This window comes from Terrapene carolina, unplaced genomic scaffold, assembly GCF_002925995.2.
Source record: "Terrapene carolina triunguis isolate 2854851 unplaced genomic scaffold, T_m_triunguis-2.0 Scaffold139, whole genome shotgun sequence".
NCBI lineage: Eukaryota > Metazoa > Chordata > Testudines > Emydidae > Terrapene > Terrapene triunguis.
This window is the reverse complement of record NW_020664490.1, coordinates 1,619,980-1,644,240: the sequence shown is the minus strand read 5'-3', so window position 1 is coordinate 1,644,240 and position 24,261 is coordinate 1,619,980. Positions and strand designations below refer to the sequence as shown.

The 24,261-nt window shown below is 47.3% G+C and overlaps 1 protein-coding gene across 1 annotated transcript in view; it reads left to right on the top strand.

Annotated features, from left to right (window-relative positions):
- The window catches only part of LOC112112900 (sacsin-like), a 138,306-nt gene that overhangs the window by 37,441 nt on the left and 76,604 nt on the right, over nt 1-24,261 (top strand). Inside the window, exon 5 of the mRNA XM_026653446.1 lies at nt 21,455-21,605. Coding sequence (XP_026509231.1) covers nt 21,455-21,605 — 151 coding nt within the window. The remainder of the gene's footprint in view (nt 1-21,454; nt 21,606-24,261) is intronic.

Below are 24,261 nucleotides of genomic sequence, written 5' to 3'. Positions count from 1 at the left end.
CAGCAGGGGTGGGCAAACTACGGCCCACGGGCCGGATCTGGCCCACCAGCCATTTAAACCGGCTCTCGAGCTCCCGCTGGGGAGCTGGGTCTGGGGCTTGCCCCGCTCCGGCGCTCCAGCTGGGAAGCAGGGTCGGGGATCGCTCCATGCATCTCCCAGAAGCAGCGGCATGGCCCCGCTCCAGCCAGGGAGCAGGGTTGGGGGCTGCTCCACACTGCTTCTGGAAGCAGTGACATGGTCTTGCTCCGACTCCTACGTGCAGAGGCAGCCAGGGGTCTCCACTCTGCATGCTGTCCCCGCCCCAAGCGCCGCCCCCGCAGTACCGATTGGCCGGGAACTGTGGCCAATGGGAGCTGCATGGGCGGCATCTGCGGACAGGGCAGCGCGCAGAGCCGCCTGGCCTCAGCTCCGCGTAGGAGCCGGAGCGAGGCCATGTCATTGCTTCCAGAAGCAGCGTGGAGCAGCCCCCAACCCTGTTCCCCGGCTGGAGTGGGGCCATGCCGCTTCAGGTAAGAGCTGCCTGGAGCCTGCATCCCTGAGCCTCTCCCCGCCCACCAACCCTCTGCCCCAGTACTGATCCCCCTCCCGCCCTCCCAACCCCTTGGTCCCAGCCCAGAGCACCCTCCTACACCCCAAACTCCTCATCCCCAGCCCCACCCTAGATCCCTCACCCCCCACCCCCGCACCCTACTCCCCCGCCCCAGCTTGGAGCACCCTCCCACACCCTGAACTCCTCATTTCTGGCCTTACCCTGGAGCCTGCACCCCCAGCCAGAGCCCTCACCATCTCCCGCACCCCAACCCCAATTTGCTGAGCATTCATGGCCCGCCCCTGCACTACAGACATTCTGGGCCACAGCATAAGCACTTATTTTGATTCAGTGTCAAAAGGTATTGATTTTAGTCTCCTTTCTCTAGTTCACGGTGGTTAATTGGCTTGGTGCCTCTACAGTGAAAAGAGGTCACCTCTTCATTTTTCAGAGAGGATTTAATTTCCCTTGGATAAGTCTTTTTTACATGATGAGTGTGTGACCTAGCTGCAGTGTCTCCCAGGTTTCCTTTGGCTTGAGGAGTAGGTTTCATACTCATTAGTGCTTGTTTTTCAGTCTGAAAGATTACTTTTTTCATGCTAAAGACAGGGCACGTGCTTCACTTTTGCATGCAGAGTAAATGACTCAATCTGTATTGCTTGAGAGCAGATTTTTGCATCACATATTATCATGTTGTCAATAATTTTTAATTCTGTACCTCAGCCTGAAGTACACAATGGACACTAATAAATTATTAAATTGGGGACCTTGTACCACTGAGATGATAAATAACCAGTAATATCAATTATATAATGAATGCCATTCTTCCTGCTCCTTGCAGGTTCTGTGCAGTTTATGCTTTTATGTACATTTATGTTTAAAAGAGCTTCCATTAGACTATTTTTGCATTTTTCAGGATTCCCACTGGAGTCTCTTTCCTTTTTTTATTCTACTTTTAAGCAATTTTAATTGCTGCAAAAAATAAAAAAAGTCAATCTTAAAGATTTTGGTACAGTATTTTACCAGATCTTCCACTTTGATAAAGTATGGATTTATCAGGCAGCAACTGAAACAATATCTATATGTTCATAATTACAATTATGTGTCAGCTATTCAAACCTGTGTATTTAAAGTTAGGCATATAATGTCCCAATCCTGCACTGCTCAGGACAGATATACACCCCCCCCCATCCCCGCACCCACATGGAACCCCTCTGATGACCTTGGGACTTTGCATGGACATAGGGATTTTCCAGTGTGGAACACTTTGAAGGATCAAATATATATCTATATTTAAATGTCTAAATCAGCACTTAGGCACCTACAAGTTTTAGATGTACTTGGTGGAAAGAAGGGATGGTTTCATGGTTAAGGCACTGGAGTGGGACTCAGGAAAATTGGGTTAAATTTCTGGCTCTGTTACAGACTTCCTGTGTGCCTTCCCAATCTTGTCCTATCTTGAATGTAATCGCGTTAGGGCTTGGCCTATCTTTGACTCTGTATTTGTACAGTGCCTAAAACAATGAAGCTCTAGTGTCAATTGGGGTCTCTAGGACAGAGGTGGGCAAACTACGGCCCGTGGGACCGTCCTGCCAGGCCCCCGAGCTCCTGGCCCGGGAGGCTCACCCCCGGCCCCTCCCCCGCTGTCCCTCCTCCCCCTTCCCCGCAGCCTCAGCTCACTTGATCCGCCGCTGGTGCAATGCTCTGGGTGGTGGGGCCGTGAGCTCCTGGGGCAGTGCAGCTGCAGAGCCCGGCCTGACCTGGTGCTCTGAGCTGCATGGTGGCGGCGGCGGCGTGGCCTGGCTCCAGCTGGGTGGCGCGGCTGTAGCGCCGCCAGCCACCGGTGCTCCAGGCAGCGCGGTAAGGGGGCAGGGAGCAGGGAGGATTGGATAGAGGGCAGAGGAGTTCAGGATGGTGGTCAGGGGGCGGGGGTGTGGATATGGGGCGGGGCGGTCGGGGGGGAACAGGGGGTTGAATGGGGGCAGGGGTCCCGGGGGAGGCAGTCAGGAAGGAGGGGGGGTTGGATGGGGCGGCAGGGGGCAGTCAGGGGCAGGGGTTCCGGGGGCAGTCAGAGGACAGGGAGAAGGGGTGGTTGGATGGGGCAGGGGTCCCCAGGGGGCCGTCAGGAATTAGAGGAGGGGTTGGATGGGGCGGTGGGGGTCCGGGGGCAGTCAGGGGACAGGGAGCGGGGGTGTGTGGCTGGGGCAGGGGTCCCGGGGGGGCTGTCAGGGAAGAGGGGGGGTTGGATGAGGCAGGATTCCCGGGGTGGACAGATAGGAGGTGGGGGCCGGGCCATGACCCCCTCCCCTAACCAGCCCTCCATACAATTTACGAAACCCGATGTGGCCCTCAGGCCAAAAAGTTTGCCCGCCCCTGCTCTAGGAGATACTGCGATACATATAATAATAATAAGTAGAGATTTCAAGACTAATTTTAGGCTTTCAACTCTTAAAGCTGTCCCTACATTGTATATATTTGGTACTATCAAGTTATATTTAGTGTGGTGGGGTCCCAGTTCCAAACGCCCCTTCACAAACCATCAGAGGCTCCTCTACTTAAATAAAAGAATCAAATAAAAGAAACTTCCTTCTCAGAAAGGCCTCATTTATTAGTCTTAGGGCTTGTCTTTACTGCAGGTATAGCTTGAGGTATAGTTCAAGCATTGCCTGTAACCTGACTCCCATCCGCATACAAAAATCTCTAGCTCGAGTTATGTGGTGCCTAAACTCGAGCTAGCTGGCTTATAAGGGGTGTGGTTTGAAGCTTGAGTGCTGCTGTCACTCGAGCTAGTAATACAGTGAGGATGCTGCTACAGGATACGTAAAACTCTTCAGAAGCCTTATCTTCACTGCTAAAAAAGGTGTATTTTTTACATTGGGGTAATTGACACACATGAGCTGTCCTGAGGTAAAAACTTAATAAAGGCCAGGGCCTTTAGTTTTACCATGAGGTAAACAGCTCTTTGCTCCTGGTGTTGACCTTGGTGAGTCTGAGGGGCCACACTGGAGAGCTGCACATACCCCATACCCAATAAACTAGTGCTGCAGGCACATGTGTTTAGCACTAGGATTTCTGGAGCTATATCCCAGGGTTCTTTGCACCTCACCAACTGGAGATGCTCTATGTATTGGTGTGTGGTGTGTTATGGGAGAACTTGTCTGTCCTTGCTGGATAGCAAATGATTTTAGCCCGCCATATTTAGCGGAGGCTTTTCTGGCTCTGCACATTCCTCACAGCCCATTCCAGCTAGGGAACAAGCCATGGATTTGTTGGATGAGCTGATCCATGGGTGAACTTTTTATGCAATGGAATAGATGTTCAGTGAGACTCTGGGTGGCATTTCAGGAGGAGTTTCTGAAACATGGACGGTGGCGGGACTTGTAGGGCGATTCATTCATGGCAGACTGGACAGACATGGTACTTGCTGCAGTTGCCATACATTCTGCTTCTGGTGCAGGAGAAGATTGAACTCGCACAGTGTGGTGGGAACCACATTGTCATAGAGATATGGGATGACCAGCAGTGGCTCTAGAACTTCCACATGAGGAAGGAGACCTTCAGGGAGTTGTGTGAGGAGCTTGCCCTGACTCTCTAATGCCACAACGCTCAACTTAGGGAGGCCTTACTAGTACAGAAGCAAGTTACAATTGCCCTCTGGAGGCCGATGCAAACCAATTTATTGTTGGGAAGTTAACTATCAGGCTTGTGGTAGTGGAGGTCTGTGAGGTGATTAATCCTGTGAAATAATAGCTGGCTTTAAAAGAATGGGGTTCCCCTACTGGGCTGAGGCTATTTTGATGGCACAGGTGCCCATAATTTTCCCACCAGAAGGAGCAAGCAAATATGTGTATAGCAAAGGGTTTGAATCCCTGCTTCTTCAGGCCTGGGTTGACCGCTGAAGCAAATTCATGAACACCAAGGCCTGGTCTACACTAGGAGGTTATGTCGAATTTAGCAGCGTTAAATCGAATTAACCCTGCACCCGTCCACACAACGAAGCTATTTAGTTCGACATAGAGGTCTCTTAAATTCGATTTCTGTACTCCTCCCCAACGAGGGGAGTAGCGCTAAATTTGACATGGCCATGTCGAATTAGGGTAGATGTGGATGGAAATCGACGCTAATAGCTCCGGGAGCTATCCCACAGTGCACCACTCTGTTGACGCTCTGGACAGCAGTCCGAGCTCGGATGCTCTGACCAGCCACACAGGAAAAGCCCCGGGAAAATTTGAATTCCTTTTCCTGTCTGGGCAGTTTGAATCTCATTTCCTGTTTGGACATCGTGGCGAGCTCAGCAGCACTGGCAACGATGCAGAGCTCTCCAGCAGAGGTGACCATGCAATCTCAGAATAGAAAGAGGTCCCCAGCATGGACTGATCGGGAAGTCTTGGATCTGATCGCTGTGTGGGGCGATGAGTCCGTGCTTTCGGAGCTGCGATCGAAAAGACGGAATGCAAAGATCTACGAGAAGATCTCAAAAGCCATGACAGAGAGAGGATACAGCTGGGATGCAACGCAGTGCCGCGTGAAAATCAAGGAGCTGAGACAAGGGTACCAGAAGACCAAAGAGTCAAACGGACGCTCCAGATCCCAGCCCCAGACATGCTGTTTCTATGAGGCACTGCATTCCATTCTAGGTGTGGCCGCCACCACTACCCCACCACTGACCGTGGACTCTGAGGATGGGATATTGTCGACGGCCGCTTCCTCGGAGATGTTAGCGGACAGGGAAGATGAGGAAGGAGATGAGGAGGATGAGGCAGTCGAAAGCGCTTACAACGCTGATTTCCCCGACAGCCAGGATCTCTTCATCATCCTCACAGAGATCCCCTACCAACCGTCCCCAGGCGTTAACCCGGACCCTGAATCAGGGGAAGGATCAGTCGGTAAGTGTTTTAAACATGTAAACATTTATTTTGAACAGAACAGGAATATTAACAATGGGTTTTTCATGATTAGTTTGCCCTAGGCGCTTAAGGTTTAAGTCCTTGGCAGTGCAACTACTGCAAAAGAATCTAACAATGTCCTGTTTATCATGATTAGTTTGCCCTAGGTGCTCTACTTTTTAGTCCTTGCCAGTGCAGCTACTGGAAAATAAGGTCTATATGTCCAGGGATAGAGCTGAAATCCTCATGGGACATCTCCACGAAGCTCTCCTGGAGGTAATTGGAAAGCCTTTGCATGAGGTTCCTGGGGAGAGCGGCCTTATTGTGTCCTCCGTGGTAGGAAACTTTTCCGTGCCAGGCTATCATCAAGTACTCTGGGATCATTGCCTTGCAGAGCATGGCGGCATACGGCTCTGTTTTTTGCTCGCTTTCATGCAGCATGCATTCTTTCTCTGTCTCAGAAATCCTCAGCAGAGTGATGTCGCTCATGGTGACCTGCTTAGAATTAGGGGAATGTTACTATTGGGACTGCTTGCCTGATCCTTTACAGAACTGTAACCGGCGGTTTACAGCCACTCGGTGGAGGTGGGAGAGGGGCAGCATACAGGGATCTTTCCCGGGGACAGCCGCGAGGGGGTGGGACAGGGGCAGAGTTCATGCTTGCCGGATTGCCGGCAGCAGGAACTGGCCAACGCTAGGAGCATTGCTTTGAACGTGAAAGGAGGGCACTGCTATAATTTAAGTTTTAAGCAGCCAAAAGTCTACGGCTTACCATGTCAGCCTGCTACCCGAATTCTGCTGTCCTGCCCCCCTTGTCTGATCTGCACTGCAAGACCCCAGGCACTGAATGCGAAGGCCGAAAATTCGACCTTGTCCTGAGTGCGCATGTGATAGGTGCTGTGCATGGTCTTGTTCACAGAGAAAGACTATGTTCATTGTTCACAAAAAAATATCTTTTTGAGGAATTCACTCCCTTTTTCCCATCCCACAGCTGCGACTGTCTCCCAACCTACCCTGGCATCCCCCTCCCAGAGGCTGGCGCAGATTAGGCGGAGAAAGAAAAGGACACGGGACGACATGTTCTCAGAACTTATGGGCTGCTCCCGAGCCGAGGCGGCCCAGCAGACCCAGTGGAGGGAGAACATATCGCAATACCATCGATCACACATTGAACGGGAGGAGAGGTGGCGGCAGGAAGACCAGCAGGCGACTCAAACGCTGCTTGGACTAATGAGGGAGCAAACGGACACGCTCCGGTGCCTTGTGGATGTTCTGCAGGACCGGAGGCAGGAGGACAGAGCCCCGCTGCAGTCTATCTCTAACCGCCCTCCCCCGCCACAAAGTCCCATACCCCCCTCACCCAAAGTCCCAAGAAGGAGGGGCGGCAGGGGCCGTGAAAACTGTCACTCCACCCCTGCAGACTGCTCAAGTACCAGAAGGCTCTCATTCCCAAAAATTTGATAAGTCCTTTCCTTCCCGCCTCACCCAAGCCCCTGTCCCAGTTTCATCCCCTAACTGTGTAGTTGCTAATAAAAATTACGTTTCTGTTAATTACTGTTTCCATCATGTTCTTTTAGAGGAGAGTGTGCTTGAAGGGTGGAAGGGGGTTGGTAATTGGAGAGGACAGTCACCTTTACCAGGGTACAGACTCGGGGGCAGGTTCAGCAGCAGGTCACACACACATTGCAGTCACTAGGCACCCTGGTCAGTCTGGGAGGTGGTTTTCATGTTCTGTGTGTGTGGGGAGGCTATGTGACTTTGTGGCGGGGGAGGGCGGTTAGAGATCTTATGCAGCGGTCCTTATCCTGGATCACAGAGCCACGCAGCAGGGGATCTGTAACCGTCCTCCCCCGCCACAAAGTCACATAGCCCACACACACAGAGTCCCGAAAAGGAGGGGTAGCAGGCTCCGTTGAAACAACCAGTCCACCACTGCGGACCGCTCTAGGAGCAGGAGCCTGTCATTCCTCGAGTTTAGAAGCGTCCTTTCCATCACTACGCCCGCTCCCCACCACAGTCTGCGTCCCAGTTTCAACACTTTACCGCGAAACCCGTAATAAAGAAAACGGGGTTCATTAACAAAGTTCCATTTATTTTATTTTTAAACGTGTGTTGTAAGGGGGTGACGGGGTGAACGGGGTATGTAGCTGGAGAGGATAGTCAACATTAACCGGGTAAAGAAACGGGGGCAGGTTCAGCTTCTCTTTAAACAAACTTAATAGTCACAGGTTACCCTGCTCACTGAGGAACCTAGCTTTCAAAGCCTCCCAGATGCACAGCGCATCCCGCTGGGCTCTTCTAATCGCACGGCTGGCTGGCTGGGCGTAATCAGCAGCCAGGCTATTTGCCTCAACCTCCCACCCCGCCATAAAGGTCTCCCCCTTGCTCTCACAGAGATTGTGGAGCACACAGCAAGCTGCAATAACAATGGGGATATTGGTTTTGCTGAGATCAGAGCGAGTCAGTAAGCTTCTCCATCTCCCCTTGAGACGTCCAAAAGCACACTCCACCACCATTCTGCTCTTGCTCAGACAGTAGTTAAAGAGTTCTTTTTCAGTGTCCAGGGCGCCTGTTTAGGGCTTCATGAGCCAGGGCATTAGCAGGTAGGCTCGGTCCCCGAGGATCACTATAGGCATCTCCACATCCCCAACAGTTATTTTGTGGTCCGGGAAGTAAATACCTTCCTGCTGCCATCTAAACAGACCAGAGTTCCTGAAAACACGAGCGTCATGAACCTTGCCCGGCCATCCGACGTTGATGTTTGTAAAACGTCCCCTATGGTCCACCAGTGCTTGCAGCACCATTGAAAAGTAGCCCTTTCGGTTAATGTACTGGCTGGCCTGGAGGTCCGGTCCCAGGATAGGGATGTGAGTTCCATCTATAGCCCCACCGCAGTTTGGGAATCCCGTCGCGGCGAAGCCATCTATGATGACCTGCACGTTTCCAAGGGTCACTACCTTTGACAGCAGTAGCTCAACGATTGCGTTGGCTACTTGCATCACAGCAACCCCCACGGTAGATTTGCCCACGCCAAAGTGGTTCGCGACTGACCGGTAGCTGTCTGATGTTGCAAGCTTCCAGAGGGCTATGGCCACTCGCTTCTGGACAGTCAGGGCTGCTCGCATCCGGGTGTCCTTGCACTTCAGGGCAGGGGACAGCAACTCACAAAGTTCCAGGAAAGTTCCCTTCCGCATCCGAAAGTTTTGCAGCCACTGTGATTCATCCCAGACCTGCAGCACTATGCGGTCCCACCAGTCCGTGCTTGTTTCCCGGGCCCAGAATCACCGTTCCACAGCATCAACATGACCCATTGCCACCATGATGTTCACGGCGCGGGGTCCCGTGCTTTGTGAGAGGTCTGTGCCACTCTCAGACTTCATGTCCTCACCACGCTGCCGTAGCCTCCTCGCCCGATTTCTCAGCATCTGCCTCTGGAAAAGGTGGACGATAAGGTGCGAGGTGTTGACAACGGCCATAACTGCAGCGATGGTTGCAGCGGGCTCCATGCTCGCAGTGCTGTGGCGTCCACGCTGTCACTCACCAGAAAAGTGCGCGAACTGATTGCCCCTCTGCGCTTTCAGGGAGGGAGGGCGGGAGTGACGGTTGGATGACGACAGTTACCCAAAACCACCCTCGACACATTTTTTTCCCCAGCAGGCATTGGCGGCTCGACCCAGAATTCCAATGGGCAGCGGGGACTGCGGGAACTGTGGGATAGCTGCCCACAGTGCACCGCTTCCAATGTCGACGCTTGCCTCGTTAGTGTGGACTCACAAAGTCGAATTACTGTCCTTAGTGTGGATACACACGTTCGACTTTGTAATATCGATTCCACATATTCGATTTAAGTAAAATCGAAATACTCTCGTAGTGTAGACATACCCCAATACGGGAAGTACAAAAAAGTGCATGATGCCAGGTGATGAGGAGATCTGACATTTACATGCTGGGACAAAGAGGGACCTTATTCCTTCTTAATGTTGTTATCAAGAGGGTATTGGTGCCCATTACTTATTTTGGGAGACCCCTCCTACGCACTTCTGCCATGGCTCATGAAACCATACCCTGACATCAGAGGACCTGCCACAGGAAGTTTCATTGTGGGATCGTAGTGGATTGCACATTTCACAAGCTGAAGGCAAGATGGCACTTGCCTACAAAACCATTTGGATTTCAGTGTGGCTGACTGCGGCCATATGATTGTGGCCTGTTGCACTCTGCAAGGCTAAAGGCGAGTACATTTGCATGGTGTTGATTCAAGACACTAATGGTTTGCAGACCCAGTATCGGCAACCAGAAAGTGCACTGATCACTTGGGCTGGGTCCAGGCAGGCAAGGGAAATAAGTGATGCCTTGTGTGCCTGCATCCTTGCACCACAAGTTGGTGTGAATGAGCTATGATGCTGTAATGGGGGCCTGTAATGAGGTGATAATTGGAACAGTTTTGATCAACCTGTAATCAATTTGTATTGCTGTATTATACAACTGTCAACTTGTTACAGGTTTTATGCAACTATAGGTTTTGTGGGTTTCATGTGATGTGTGAGATTTTGCAACTTAATTAAAAATTTATGAAACAACTTCCTAGGTCCACCTTCCTTTACAAGAACCCACACAGCAACCTGTTGTACAACCAAACCAATTTATTAACCAAACAACTGAATAAAAAAAAAGTTAAACCATTACAGGCGTAACAGCTTCCTCTTCACAAGTAGGAAGTAACAAGTGTGCAGTGTGAAGAGAAGTGTACGTGTGTCTGTGCAAAACATTCAAAATCAGAGTAAAACAATGAAATTGTATGAACCCCAAACTCCAAGCCTCACAAGTCAGTCTCACTGGTAGTGGAAGCAGCTGTCTGTAGATCTCCTCCTATTCTCCTTCCCTCTGGCAAAATGTGTTGCCTGGTTTGCATGTGGCTGCAAAGGATTGTATGGGGCTGTAGGTTGCATGGGGATGGAGAGCACAGGTACATTTGTCCACTCCAGTTCATAGAGTTGTCAATGACTCAGCCAACCCTAGAGTTTTCCAGTGCCTGCACTGGCTGCAGGATGTGATACCATGGAGGAGATTCTATGGGCATCGGTGAAGCTGTCAAAGGGCGCAGCTGTGGAGATGGTACTGGAGCTGGCAGCTGCACCCTGTTGGTCACCAAGTTGATCAGCCTTTCCATGAGCAGATGGTCCTGTCCTCTATTCCTCTGCTCTTCCTTGAGGAGTTTGTTGAGCAGTCTCTCCTCCCTTTGCATGTCCTGTTCCTCTTTCACACTCTGGAGCTCCAGGTACTCTTCACTTGTGCAGACCACACCGCCAAACATCTCATCCTTGGCCCTCTTGTGTTTCCCCTGCTTCTGGACAATCCTGTCCTCCAGAGTTCTGGCTCAGAAGGTTGGTCCACCTAAGGTGAAAACGCTTGCCAAGACAATGAAGGAGCATATTTTTTTCTTTGTCATTGTGGTACGGGGAGGAAGGAGAGGAAAGAATCCCCCCACTTTACATTCTGCATCAACATAAAGCCAGATTGCAACTTTTTATTATTTTGGAGTGCTTCTCTTACTTCTTTATGCATTGTCTTGTTCATAACCTCCTGCTAACATAGGCAGTCCATGGACTCACTGTGGTAAGAATTATATATTAATTTATTTTTTTAAATTTGTGTTTGGCTGAGAGAGGATGGGGTGAAATTGTAAAAAGGGCACTGTTACCAGAATTGGTTCTGACAATGTTTCAGGCTGGGGAAACCCTAGGAGACATAAATATTTCAGAAGTACCAAAATGGAAAAAGGAAGTTGTCCAGGCTAGTGGTGGGATCCCATCTGTTTATGAAAAGGAGATTTTTTAGTATGTGGTACTGAGCAGCATATGAACAGGGGGAAAGGTTTAGTAAATTACCATGGTTGCCCTAGCAAGTTTGCCGGAATCTGACTGACTAACTAGAGTTCCAACTTCTTGAAAATTTTTCAAGCATCATCTGTCAGGAGTGGAGGGAAATTAGAGTGAACATTAACAGGATGCTACACTAAGATGCAGAGGCTTGGTATCAGCAGTGTGGATTCTCCCGTGCTGTCCTCCACCATAGACCGGGACCCAGGTAGTGTCCTGCAAATGGAAAGAATTAAAAGGACAAGGACTGAGGTCCTAAAGGGACTTTACCACTTTGTACAAGTCCAAGGGACTTATAATCCATGATGTCTGGGAAAGTGCTCTGCTAATCAAGGTATAACTCTACATCATTAGTGTGACCGAGTTACAGAAGAGCAGTAGTTGCAAAGCTATGCATTCATTTCTGCTAGGTTTGTAACCCTTTAATTGTTTTGCATGTTTTTTAAATTGCAAAGATAGGCTGAAAGAGTCGCTAGTTATGTGTTTTAATTTTTTTCCCTTCACTCGGCATTCTTCTTGGATCGCACATGCTGATGGGAAGGAACAAGAAGAAAGTAGGTTATGGAAATGTTATGGCTTCATTGTGACAGGATCCCCGAGGTACAACTGTGGGACTGTGGGACACTGTGCCCCCTTAACTCACTGTTCCGGGTTGTCTCTAACAATGCCTTACTGGTGACAAGCAGCAAACCCCTCCAGGTGCTGTTACCACTTGGTACAACCGCATTTGGAACCCCACACCCATCTAGATTACATGAATGATCCCAGAGCCACTCATGAATCACATAGAGAAAGGCACCAGCCAAATCCCCCCGAGCACCCAGCCTTGTACCTCAGGAATATACCATCTTGCACTGCTCAAGACCCTTTCTTGAGCAATGCAATTTTATGTATTGGTTCACCAGTTCATCAATGGAAAGGGGACATACACCACCCTTTGTAACCTGAGCAGATTTACCAAGCACTTCAGTCAAACTAACTGGTAAGGATAAACATTAAAATAAGTTTATTGATTACAAACTGATAGTTTTTAAGTGATTATCAGTGATAGGCAAAAAGTCAGAGTAGTTACCAAAAGAAAATAAAAGATAAACACGCAGTCTAAATTCTCAACCTTATTAGACTAAGCAATATCTGGACTAAGCAGTTTTTCTCACACCACTAGATACTGCAGTTGGGTACAGTCTTTCATACACAGGCTCTCCCTGTTAGCCTTGGGACCACTCTCCTCAGCTCCAGTGTTCTCGTTGCCTTCAGCGTAGGTGGGGGAAGAGACAGGACAAATCATGGAGCCTCTGTCCTCTATTTTACATCCTCATTCCATGTGCTTGGAGAAAACAAGTCCAGGTATGTCTGGTGGGCATTGCTGAGTCACCAGGCAAGGTTGAGCAATTCCCCTGGTATGGCCTTATGCAAGTGAGTCATTGAATTGTAACTCCCTTGTTGGACAATGGCTGCTGATGGTTGTTCGACACCTGTCCGGGCATTGGTTAGCTCCCTTGTTTTTTCTGAGGAGCTAATATCTGGACGGTTTCCTAACTCACAGCATATTTTAGTGAAAACCAACAACACAATCTTATAACAACAACACAATCGGGGGGGGGGGGGGGAATAGCTCAGTGGTTTGCACATTGGCCTGCTAAACCCAGGGTTGTGAGTTTAATCCTTGAGGGGGCCACGTAGGGATCTGGGGCAAAATCAGTACTTGGTCCTGCTAATGAAGGCAGGGTGCTGGGCTCAATGACCTTTCAGGGTCCCTTCCAGTTCTAGGAGATAGGATATCTCCATATATTACAATTATAACTTCATATGCACTAATAATATACATATTTAGATAGAACAATGTCTTTTAATAGATCATAGCCTTTCCCATAATACCTTACACGGCATGCTTTATATGAAATATCACAATTATATACAAATGATGAATATGGGGGTTACAGAGTGTTCCCCTGAGGTATAGTGTGTCACATCCACCCTCAGTCGAAGCAAAACACACTCTATTACATGCACCATCCTCCATAATGATAGTTTTGTTGAGCATAACCTGTAAATCCCTCTCTCTTAAAAGCACATTTTTCATCACGACAATAACAAATATGGCAGGTAACACTTACCAGGCTTCAGTTCAGATACTGACCCTGTGCTGCATACTCTCCAGGCTGTTCCCTAGGTCCAGCTGCAAAAATAGACCCTCAATGTCCACAAGCCCAACTGGCTGAACTCTGCTGTCTGTTCCTGGGACTGAGCCTCTGCCATGGTCTCATCTGCTGCTACCCCCCATACCCCTCTTCCACCAGGCTGAAAACAAGGCCATCCAAGTTCAGGAGCATGTCAGAGGTGATGGTGGGCTCTGTGCTTGGGGCAGTGGCAACCCTGGTCATAGCAGCAGTGAACACTAACGTTGCCAAACCTGCCATGTCCATTCTTGGCCTTGTGGGATAGCTGCTTCATCTGCTCCCTGTACTACCCACCAGTCTGGTGGATGCCCACATCTCCCAGTATCTTTGAGATGGTCTCATAGAGATGTATATTTTTGGAGCTCCTTTTATGATCATGGTCTGGAGGCTTCTTGCACCTGAGGTTAATTCGAACTCCCATGTGCTCCTCCAGCCAGCTAACAGCATGCTAGCATCTTCTATGGAAGATGGAGCTGGACTGAATTGTTCAGAAACTAGAGCAGGATGTGGAAAATGAAATAAATTCCAAGCAAGGGTATGTGAACTGGCAGGTAGCAGTGCATAGAGGGTGACTCTGAAGCGAATAGGCAGAAGGGCCAGAAGATACAGATACAGGAAATTGTGGGAATGGCATGGCTTTGAGTGGGGATAATACAGTAGTTTGGACAAAAATGCACAGCACAATATGTGGCAAGCCTGCAGTGTAGACCTACTTTTGAAGCATTAACAGAAAGGGTCATTTCGCGGCTGTTATTATCATAGAAAATGGGCCTGAACAATACTTTGTATTATAGACAGGAAATGTATGCTAGCTACACTACTTGCAGCACTACAATCTCTCCCAAAACAATATTCCAAAGAGCAATTTATGAAATTATTTTTATCCTCCATTCTGGTGGTTTGATCTTTTGCATAATTTGGAACATCAAGTCTTTTTTACTAGGTGTTTGTTGTTGTTTGAGCTTATTTGAATAAATAAACCTCGTGATTTTCAGCAATTTAATATTTGTTATGGAGATACATTAACTGCTCCATAGTTAGGGATGCACATAGTTCCTCCCCTGTGGGCCTTAAAAAACTTTCAGAGAGCTTTTTGTCTGTCAATGTATGTTAGGGTCAGAGCTGAAAGTAAGTTTTTGCTCAGAAACTCACTAGAAGGTTTTTATTTTTTTATACTGATTTGTGCCCCGTTGCTCTGCTTTTTATTTTGTATGCTGGTAGTAAAGTGAAACAAGATTTATGATCTCTTAAACACTCTCCACTGGTATTTGTAATCTGCCATCAAGGAGGTAGCTTATGTTAAAATATAAATAGTTATTGCTCCCTTGTCAGTTATATGTAACTGAGACAGCAAAAAACCATGTAGTGGAAAGGAAAAACTACTGCTAGCCATTGCCCTTAAATCTTTTTGTTATTATTATTATTTGTAGTAGTAGTACTTCTAATGCATCCATACTTTTAGTATTTGGGCATGGATACATGCATTTAGAAGTGCATCAGCTCCTTAAAGGAAGAGGAACAAAGCTTCCACCTTCATTATATATTTTATCAGTGCCACAACCACTTAGAGGTGGCTCAGCATCTGAATATAATGGAACCATATGATGATATGATGAGTGCATGCAGACTAGGAATATTGATTACACATAAAATGGAGTAACCCATAATAAATGTTTTCAGCAAAAAGATTTAAATTATGTAACAAACCAGGTAAAAGCCAGAAACCTTATTTAAATCAGACATTTTCACAACCCAGACTCTGTCCTTTATTATTAAAAGTAAATATACCACAAATATAATCTTTATGATTTTCCTTTCTTTTTTTTCTTTAAGAAAATGAGCTTTCTCGTTTGTTTGCTGTTATTGAAGCAGTTCAAGTAAGGCATAACTTAGATCCAAATTCTGCCTTCATGCATCTTCTCTTCCACCTTAACTGCAGTCAGTGGGGATCCACAGGGAACAAATAAGGGCAGAATTTAGTCTATAAATGATCTGGCTTTGTATAATCCAAACTAATGGTTTGATTACAACTTTTTCCAGTTTTTTCCCTAAAAAGAGTGTGCATGTGTCATCAGAGAGTGGTAGATTTATTCTCAGGCTTCTTGAAATTAGATTAGTAAATATGGTACTATAGTTTGCTGTTCAGTAAAGCATACGTCAGACAAAGATTTCACTGATTAGTACAGTCAGTCATCTCTAGTTAATTTGAAATGTTTAAACATTTAATTTTAAAAAAATGCTGTTATAAATACTTAAGGAATTGGCTTAGAAATTAGGTATAAAACAAATGTGCAATGCTTACTGCATTTTAAAAGGTTTTAATTTTGTTAGTAGTGCATTGTCTTAAATCTAAAAGTGGTTGTTGAGTCATTGTTACTTGCCTGCTAGCACTGCAGAATCTTAGCAGCTGCAGTTGCATATCTTTTACTGCAGTACGCTTCCTGTTGAATTAGTAACCCAATAATATTTGACAAAGAGTCCTGTGGCACCTTATAGACTAACAGAAGTATTGGAGCATAAGCTTTCGTGGGTGAATACCCACTTTGTCAGTCGTCTGACAAAGTGGGTATTCACCCACAAAAGCTTATGCTCCAATACTTCTGTTAGTCTATAAGGTGCCACAGGACTCTTTGTTGCTTTTTACAGATCCAGACTAACACGGCTACCCCTCTGATACTTGACACCAATAATATTTGTTTCTATGGCCCCATTCACTCTTCCTTTCCTCAGACTCCTTCCCATCTGTTCCTGCACAGTAATATCCCTTCTTGCTTATGGAAGGGACTCACATCTTCCAATGCAGCAAACCTTGCCAGTGTTCACAGTTGTTCCAGATGAGTATGATATGCTTAGTCATTTTGAAATCTACAGTTTTCTATTTTCAAGGAAATGGCCATTCTGAGGATTGCTTTCATTTCATTTTATAGCAATATGACAACATTGCAGAGGGCTCTATACATTTTGCATTCATACTCTACGACTTTGTTTCCACATATCTTGATTGTGTTTAACGTCTCCCAATTTCTATAGCACTGGCCAAGCAGAACTCCTTTTTCATAGCCACCCAGTCTTAAAGGAAATGTTCTCTTACATATTTATTTTGAAAATAATAATTTGAAAAGTGCTGTTCTACTTTGAAAAGTGATTGTAAAAATGCCATTCTGGGATGTTTGTGTTTTATCATCTCAATAATTTCCAAGTCAACTGTACTCAGTTTAGAAGTAAAAAGATGTTTCTTTTAAATGCCACTCCTGCAGAATTCACTCTGGGTTGTGAGAGTCAAATGGGTTCTTTCCTTCTCATATAATATATGATCATCAGTTCTGCAAGCCAAATTTTACTTATGTGACCCATTATCTTCAATGGGTTTGCACAGTGCAATGATTATGGCTAGGTCTACACTACCCACCTGAATCGGCGGGTAGAAATCGACCTCTCGGGAATCGAATTATCGCGTCTCATAGGGACGCGACAATCGATCCCCGAATCGACACTCTTACTCCACCAGCGGAGGTGGGAGTAAGCGCCGTCAACGGGAAGCCGCGGAAGTCGATTTTGCCACCGTCCTTACAGCGGGGTAAGTCGGCTGCGATACGTCGAATTCAGCTACGCTATTTGCGTAGCTGAATTTGCGTATCTTAAATCGACCCCCCCCCCCCGTAGTGAAGACCTGCCCTTAGTAAACGATTTTGTTGATGGTACACAAGGAGTAGAATTCCATTCCCACTTCCAAAGCTGTGTTGTCTCTGCAGTGCTAACAGGAATAAAAACCAGTAAAAAATTATTTTTGTCACTAAAATCAGAAGATAGTATTGAGTACATACCAGGAGTACTTCTGAGTCAGAAGGTACAGTTTTTATACAGTCACTTTTCAGGGATGATTCACTATTTAAAGATGTCTACCCATTGTTACATTTCAGGGAAAAAGAGTTAATCAATCATTATTGCCAACACGCAAAAAGATAAGGAGCTTGGTTACAGATAATTGAATTAGCAAAAAGAGCTAATTAACTAATTTGTATCTCCCTAACACCAGATGAACTGTACCAATTCATGGATGAAGACTTGTCATTTCTGAAGCAAACTTCAAATCCAAGCTGTTTCCTGAGAACACTAACCAACTGTATTCCTCATAAGCAAATGCATTAATGTCTCTAGATCTTGACATGCTTTTTCATAGCTCTTTCTCGTTGTGTATTTTTGCCCTTCAAGAGCCAGGCTAACTCCAGGCTGATGCTGCCCATACATCTTTCTTCTGGGTGAGGGCTCATGGTCTGTTGATGGGGACCACAGAGGATGTCTAGTAACCTTTGGCTGCCTAAAATAATGAGGCTAGATGGTTAATGAATGTTTGAAGGAAATGGAAAGAGGTGGAGAAAAGGGAACATTTGAGGGAAAATGGAGTATGAAGAGAAGAGGTGAATTTTTTGGTACTATGGAGTGATAGAGGGAAAATGAGAGGCAATGGAGAATGGGAATAGAAACTGGAAGGTTATTGTCCATAAACATTCAGGGGCAGTGAAGTGAGACAAAAGCTGGAAAATGAGGCCCCACATTGTGATTTTTGTTGCACAAGTGAGTGTCCCTTATTGTCCTTCATTTTGGGAATGTGTGCTCCACACCATGGAGCTGGCATGCTGAGAAGTGTATAAGAACTCAAAACCACTGTGAAATAAGTCAGTGTCATTTCATTTTACAGATGGGTAAACTGAGGGACAGGGAGGTTTAAGGGACCTTTTTCAAGATCTATGCCAGTGTCAGAGCTAGGAACAGAATTTAGAAGTTCTGCAGTGCCCTGCTCCAATCATGAGATAACACTGTCATTCCAATACTAAAAATCTACAACGGGAAAGTATATCTATCATAAAAAGATTATTTTATGTATATTGCACTATAAGTATCAGCTTGTGTCAATGAAAGCATTATAAAATTGGCCATGCTTCGCTAGCAATTTTGTCTGTCCTGTTTGTTGCTTTGCTTCTCTTATTTAAAAAAATGCATAAAAACAACTAGCTGATGACACCAATATTCTTACAAAGCAGTAGAATTGTTGCAGATTTTGTACAAGACTTAAAATTGAGATTCTGAGTACTTGTGATCAGTCCATATCCCATGGCAATTTACATGAGTAGGTGTCTTTGTTAACTAAAGTGTCCTGGACAAATTCCACCTCAGGAAATTACATTCCACATCGTAAGTTACATCAACTTACAGACTGTCCACACTGTGCTATGTCAGCGGGAGATCCTCTCCCACTGACACAGTTTCCGCCTCTCGCGGAGGTGGAGTAATTATGCCGACGGGAGAGTGCTCACCCATCCGCATGCCACGTCTTCACCAGACGTGCTACAGCAGCGCAGCTACATCAGTGCAGCCTGAAGGGGCCTAAATTTGCTGGATATGACCACCAAAGATTCTCTCTTTTCCCAGGGGCTTCCCTGGGTGGTGTAGAGCCAGCGTAGCAGCTCTATGCCATTCACTTATAAATAAAGCTATGATTTTGTCATGGAGATCGCGGAAGTCATGGAATCTCTGACTTCCAAAGATCTCCATGACTTCTGCCCCGGTGGCTGGGAGTTGCAGGGTCCTGCCGCCTCCTGCAGCAGCAAAGAGCTGTGAGGTACTCCTGCCGCCTGAGGCAGCGGGCCTCCAAGCTCCCAGCCACCGCAGACAGGGAGGGTATCCCGTAGCTCTTGTCTGCTGCGGCAGCAGGGGGACACCCGCAGCTCCCTTCGCTGCAGCAGGGCCATGGGACCCCTGCAGCCCCTGGCCGCCATGGGGTAACAGGGGGACTCCCGCAGCTCCCCACTGCTGGAGAGGGGGGAGGGGGACCCTGGAGCTCTGAGCCCCCACGGGTGGTGGGGACTCCAGAGCTCCCAGCCACCCCGCAGCTGCCTAGTCCCTTCCCATTTTATCATGGATATTTTTAGTAAAAGTCAGGGGCAGGTCATGGGCTTCCATGAATTTTTCTTTATTGCCTGTGACCTGTCTGTGACTTTTACTAAAAATATCCATGACAAAAATCGTAGCCTTACTTATAAGCCTTTCACTGTAGGGGTCTTGACTAGAGTATTGTTGCACTCTGGCTTTTCTTGATTGCTGGAACAGCCTCTTGAGGCTGGTCTAACATATGCTTCAGGCTGGCCAAGGATATGAGATAAAGTGACCTTTGCCACCCCTCCTCACCTCTCTCCACTTCATATACTGAGTTTATCTTTGTCAGAACTGATAATCAGATATGCGTCTACAGATACAGATGAAGAGTACTGTATTTAACTTGTGTATACATTGTAGATTCTTTTGAGGAGGAGGATTTTAAAAAGTTGCAGGCTCTCTCACTCTGGGAATTGTAAAACTTGTTGCAGCATGTATTACAGTCTGTGGGGATAAGGAGGATTTTGCCCTGTATCACGTTGTGTTGGGATGGAATGGGTTGGGGGAATTTTGCTGTCTGTGTTTGCAGCGTTGCAGCATGTTGGGATGGGAAGGAGTTGGTTTTGCTGGATGGGTTGCAGTCTGTTGGGTAGGGAATTTTGGTGTACATGTGCTAGTCGTCTGTAGGAATAAAGAGGATTTTGCTGCATGTGTGTGTCAGACTGCGGGGACAAGTAGGGCATTTTGCTGTGTTGTGTCTGTGTGTGGAACGGGGAAGATTTTGCTGTGTGTGTCACAATCTCTGGCGGCAGGGGATTTTGCCGTGTGTGTCACAATCTGTGGGGATGGAACGGGGAGGGTTTTGCTGTGTGTGTCACAATCTGTGGGGATGGAACGGGGAGGATTTTGCTGTGAGTTGTAGTCTGTGGGGATGCAGGGACTTGATGGTGAGTTTCAAAGTTTGTGGGAATGGGCGAAGACGCTGCTGCGAGTGTTGCTGTCTATAGGGATGGAGGAGAATTTTGTGGTGTGTGTCACAGTCTGTGGGAATGGGGAGGATTTTGCTGTGGGGGTGTGTGAGTCTGTGGGGATGGGGAGGGGGGTCTGGTGTAGTGTGTGTGTGTGTGTGTGTGGAAGGGGGAGGATCCTGTTGTGTGAAGTGCGTGTGTCACTCTCGGCCCGGGGAGAGGAGCCGTTTGTCTCCCGCGAGGGCAGTTCCCTGTCCCCGGTAGCCTGGTTTCCCTTCACAGCAGGAGGAGGTTGGTGTGACAGCCGCCTCCCCTGCAGAGATCTGTGTTGGCCCGTCCCCGCTGGGGGCCGCCCGTGCTCAGTCCCGCCCCCTGGCCATGTGTGGAGCCGCGGCGCCGCGTGGGGGACAGGGCCCGGCGGGTGCCGCAGCTAACGGTTCTTTGTGTCCGGGGCCGCTGGGCGCGAGCGTGGCGGGTTCGAACTGTCACTGAGCGGCGGACGCGCCCGGCCGCTTCCTGGCTGAGTGACCGCGGCCGTGGGGGGATGTGAGTGCGGGGCAGGGCGGTGGGTCTGCGGCACCGGGCGGGAGTGGGAGGCGGCTCCCGGAGCGGGGCCCTCCGGCCGGGTTCCGCTTCGGCGGCTCCTCCCCGCCCGAGCGCGGCGGCGGCTGTCGCAGCCTCACAGCGGGCAGGGAGCGCTCGGGATCCCCGGAGCCTTCGCCATGCCCGTCACCCCGCCCGTGCCTCCAAGGCCAGCGGGTCCTGTCCCGGTCAGAGCTTCATCCTCTCTCCCGAGAAGCGGCGTCTTTGCCTGCAAGGGCCCCGCCTGTTGGTGCCTCCCTGCGGCTCAGCGCTTGTGGGGGAAGCCCAGGCTGATGCTGCCTGGCTGAAGAGCTGGAGGATGTAGGGTGGCTAGGTAGCAAGTGTGAAAAATCAGGACACTTTTTTGGGGGCGGGGGTATTGTTGACAAAGCCCCTAATATCGAGACGGTCCTGATAATCACGGGATGTCTGGTCACCCTTGGGGCGAGGTGGGACCTCTCCCTCGCTCCCCCAGCTGGGCACGGGTGAGCTAGTGACAGCGGGAGCTCTCTCCTGTCACCTCCCACCCTGAGCTCCTCTGCCTTGTGTTCCGCAGGTTGGCCAGGGTGACCGTGCTCCATGACTGCCTGGGCTGCAAGACATTCGAGGTGCCTCCTTCTGCGGCTGTCGGACACCTAAAGGCATTAATTAATTCAGAAACCGGGTTTCCTGTCGCTGAGCAGCAGTTGTGGCACCTTGGGAGAGAGGTGAGTGTCCTTCTGTGACCTGTGACTGGCTGCCAGACTGATATACCATTTACACGTTGCCTTGGAAGCATCCCTGCTTTCCCTGATGAAGACAATGCAGAGTTGAAATGTTTAAAGCATTAAATATAATACACCTATACCTCGATATAATGCGACCTGATATAACACGAATTCGGATATAACGCGGTAAAGCAGCGCTGGGGGGGGGGGAGGGCAGGGCTGCGCATTTCGGCGGATCAAAGCAAGTTCGATATAACGCGGTTTCACCTATAACACGGTAAGATTTTTTGGCTCCTGAGCACAGCGTTATATCGGGGTAGAGGTGTATGTGCATGCATGAAGTAGCCTATTGCAAGGAAAGCATTGAGATAGTTGGTTGATGATTATTTATATTAGAGGAGCATCTGGAGCAGGGTGGATTTGATTTAAACCAAATTGATTTAAATCATGATTTAAATCACTAGTCAGAAAGACTCGATTTAATCATGGTTTTCTACATAAAAGTGCATTCTTGTTGGTTGTTATAACCTTAATACATATTCTTCACAACTCAGAGATAGATGTAGGTTTCATTTTTAGAAGGTACACACTATACATTTTTTAACAATGATTTATTTTGAAAACTTTTCAGATTAGTTTTACAGCTATATCAGAAAATGAATGATTGTTTGATTATTTCATTTACCAAAGGTAATTGAAGCAGATATTTATGAAGTCATTGTGAGGTGAACTATCTCCAATTCAACAGGCTAATCATTAATATTTGGAGGATTTTCTTGCCATGCTGTATTAGGAGGAGAACATCACCAGACACAGACATTTAAATTTTTTTATTTAACTAAAACAACAACGTTAAGTATTCTGGATTTTTTTCTTCAACAGCAAACTGTCTGGTGATGTTCTAAAAATAAAACCTATATCTATCTCTGAGTTGTGAAGAATATGTATTAAGGTTATAACAACCAACAAGAATGCACTTTATGTAGAAAACCATGATTAAATCGAGTCTTTCTGACTAGTGATTTAAATCAAATCCACACTGGTCACAGGTTTCTTGATTTTACTCTCCTCAGCCCTCCGTTTCCATTTTGTGGTACCGGAAAGAGGTGTTAGCACATCACCCTCTGAAATGTAACAGGAAGCCGAGAGTCTGAGCAACACTTTTTTTGGTTGGCATTACTACTGAACTATGTCTTTTGGTTGGAAACATTTAGTCACTAAAGAGTCTTGAATAGTTAGTCTGATATTTTTGTTTTTATAATTAAGACTATAAATAAAGGTTTTTTCTTCTCTATCGTGGCAATTATAAAAGTTATTTTCAACCTTTTCAACTCTAGTTGCTTAGGGCCAGGTTCTCCCACTGTCGTATACACTGAGTAGGTAGAATGATCTGCTGTAAAACTTTTTCCCCTTTAAAAATAAAGTGAAGTTTGCTTTATTTATAGATGACAGATCTAGTCAGTTAAAATAATCTTGAGTGTAAGTTGTCATGGTGACAGGGCTAATTGCATCTGTGACCCCTTTTCTGGCCTCTCTGAGTGCATCCCCCCTTCTGTATGAGGCCTTGTGCTTCTGTCTCCCTGTAGTAGAATCATGCAATTCTCCCACTTTTAGACTAGATTCCAGGCTGTGTATCAACTGTATTACCACAATAGCTCTGACTGGGTTTGAGTATCTACTGTTCTTCTCTTCAGGAGCTTGTGGCCAGCAGTGACCCCAAACAGACATCTTAAAATGAAGTATTGTTTAAACTTAACAGTAGGAATAAAGCATAACATAAGAGAAGATGTTATTAAAACAATAAAAGATCTACACTTGTCTATCTTATTTATAGTCGTAGGTAGGCCTGTCTTACCCCAGGCACCTCAAACTCTGGAGTCTGGGTTTACCTTAGCTCAACCTTATCTGTCCCCTTAAGGAAGTGTGTTCCTTTAAATCTAGTCTTTGTTTTCTCTTCCCACAGGTGGTTTTTTTTAAAGCCCAGTTTGATTAGAGCCAGAGCATCAAATGCTTTTGTATTGGCCTAAAAGTGTTTGCAAGGAAGTGTGTATCAGGATCCACCCCTTCCCCGTTTTGAGTGCATTTCCTGGCAAATCTGCTATTGAATTAACTCAGTATATGGATACAGTAAACAACACAAAAGCCCAGTCAAGAAACAGTATTCCTAATTTATTACAGTCAGCTTCCAATCAATCATAGCTTTCATCCCAAAAATAAGTCAGATCATCTAAACCAGGCCTGCACAACTCATAAAGCGGTGAGGGCCATATTACTCCAAAGAAAACAGCTGAGGGCCGAAACCCCCCGAGCGCTGCCAACCCTCCCCCCACAGCGCCACCCAGCCCCCCCAAAACACAACACCCCTCCCGGGCCACCCGCCCCACGGAAACAACCCCACCAGCGCTGCCGAAACACCCCTCCCCCCACCCCCACCCCCAGCGCCACCTGCCCCGCGGAAACAAACCCTCCTTCCCCAGCGCCACCCCACCGAAACAGCAGTATTGAACCTCGGTAATTTGTTATAGCGGGCCCCTTAAGGTAGTATAATTAAGGTAAAAGAAAAATGTCTTTTTGCTAAAAGTAGAATAAGATCTTCCCCTCCACTTTGTAATCAATTGCCCTGTTGAATGAATGAGGTGTGAATGAGGAAGGCGTG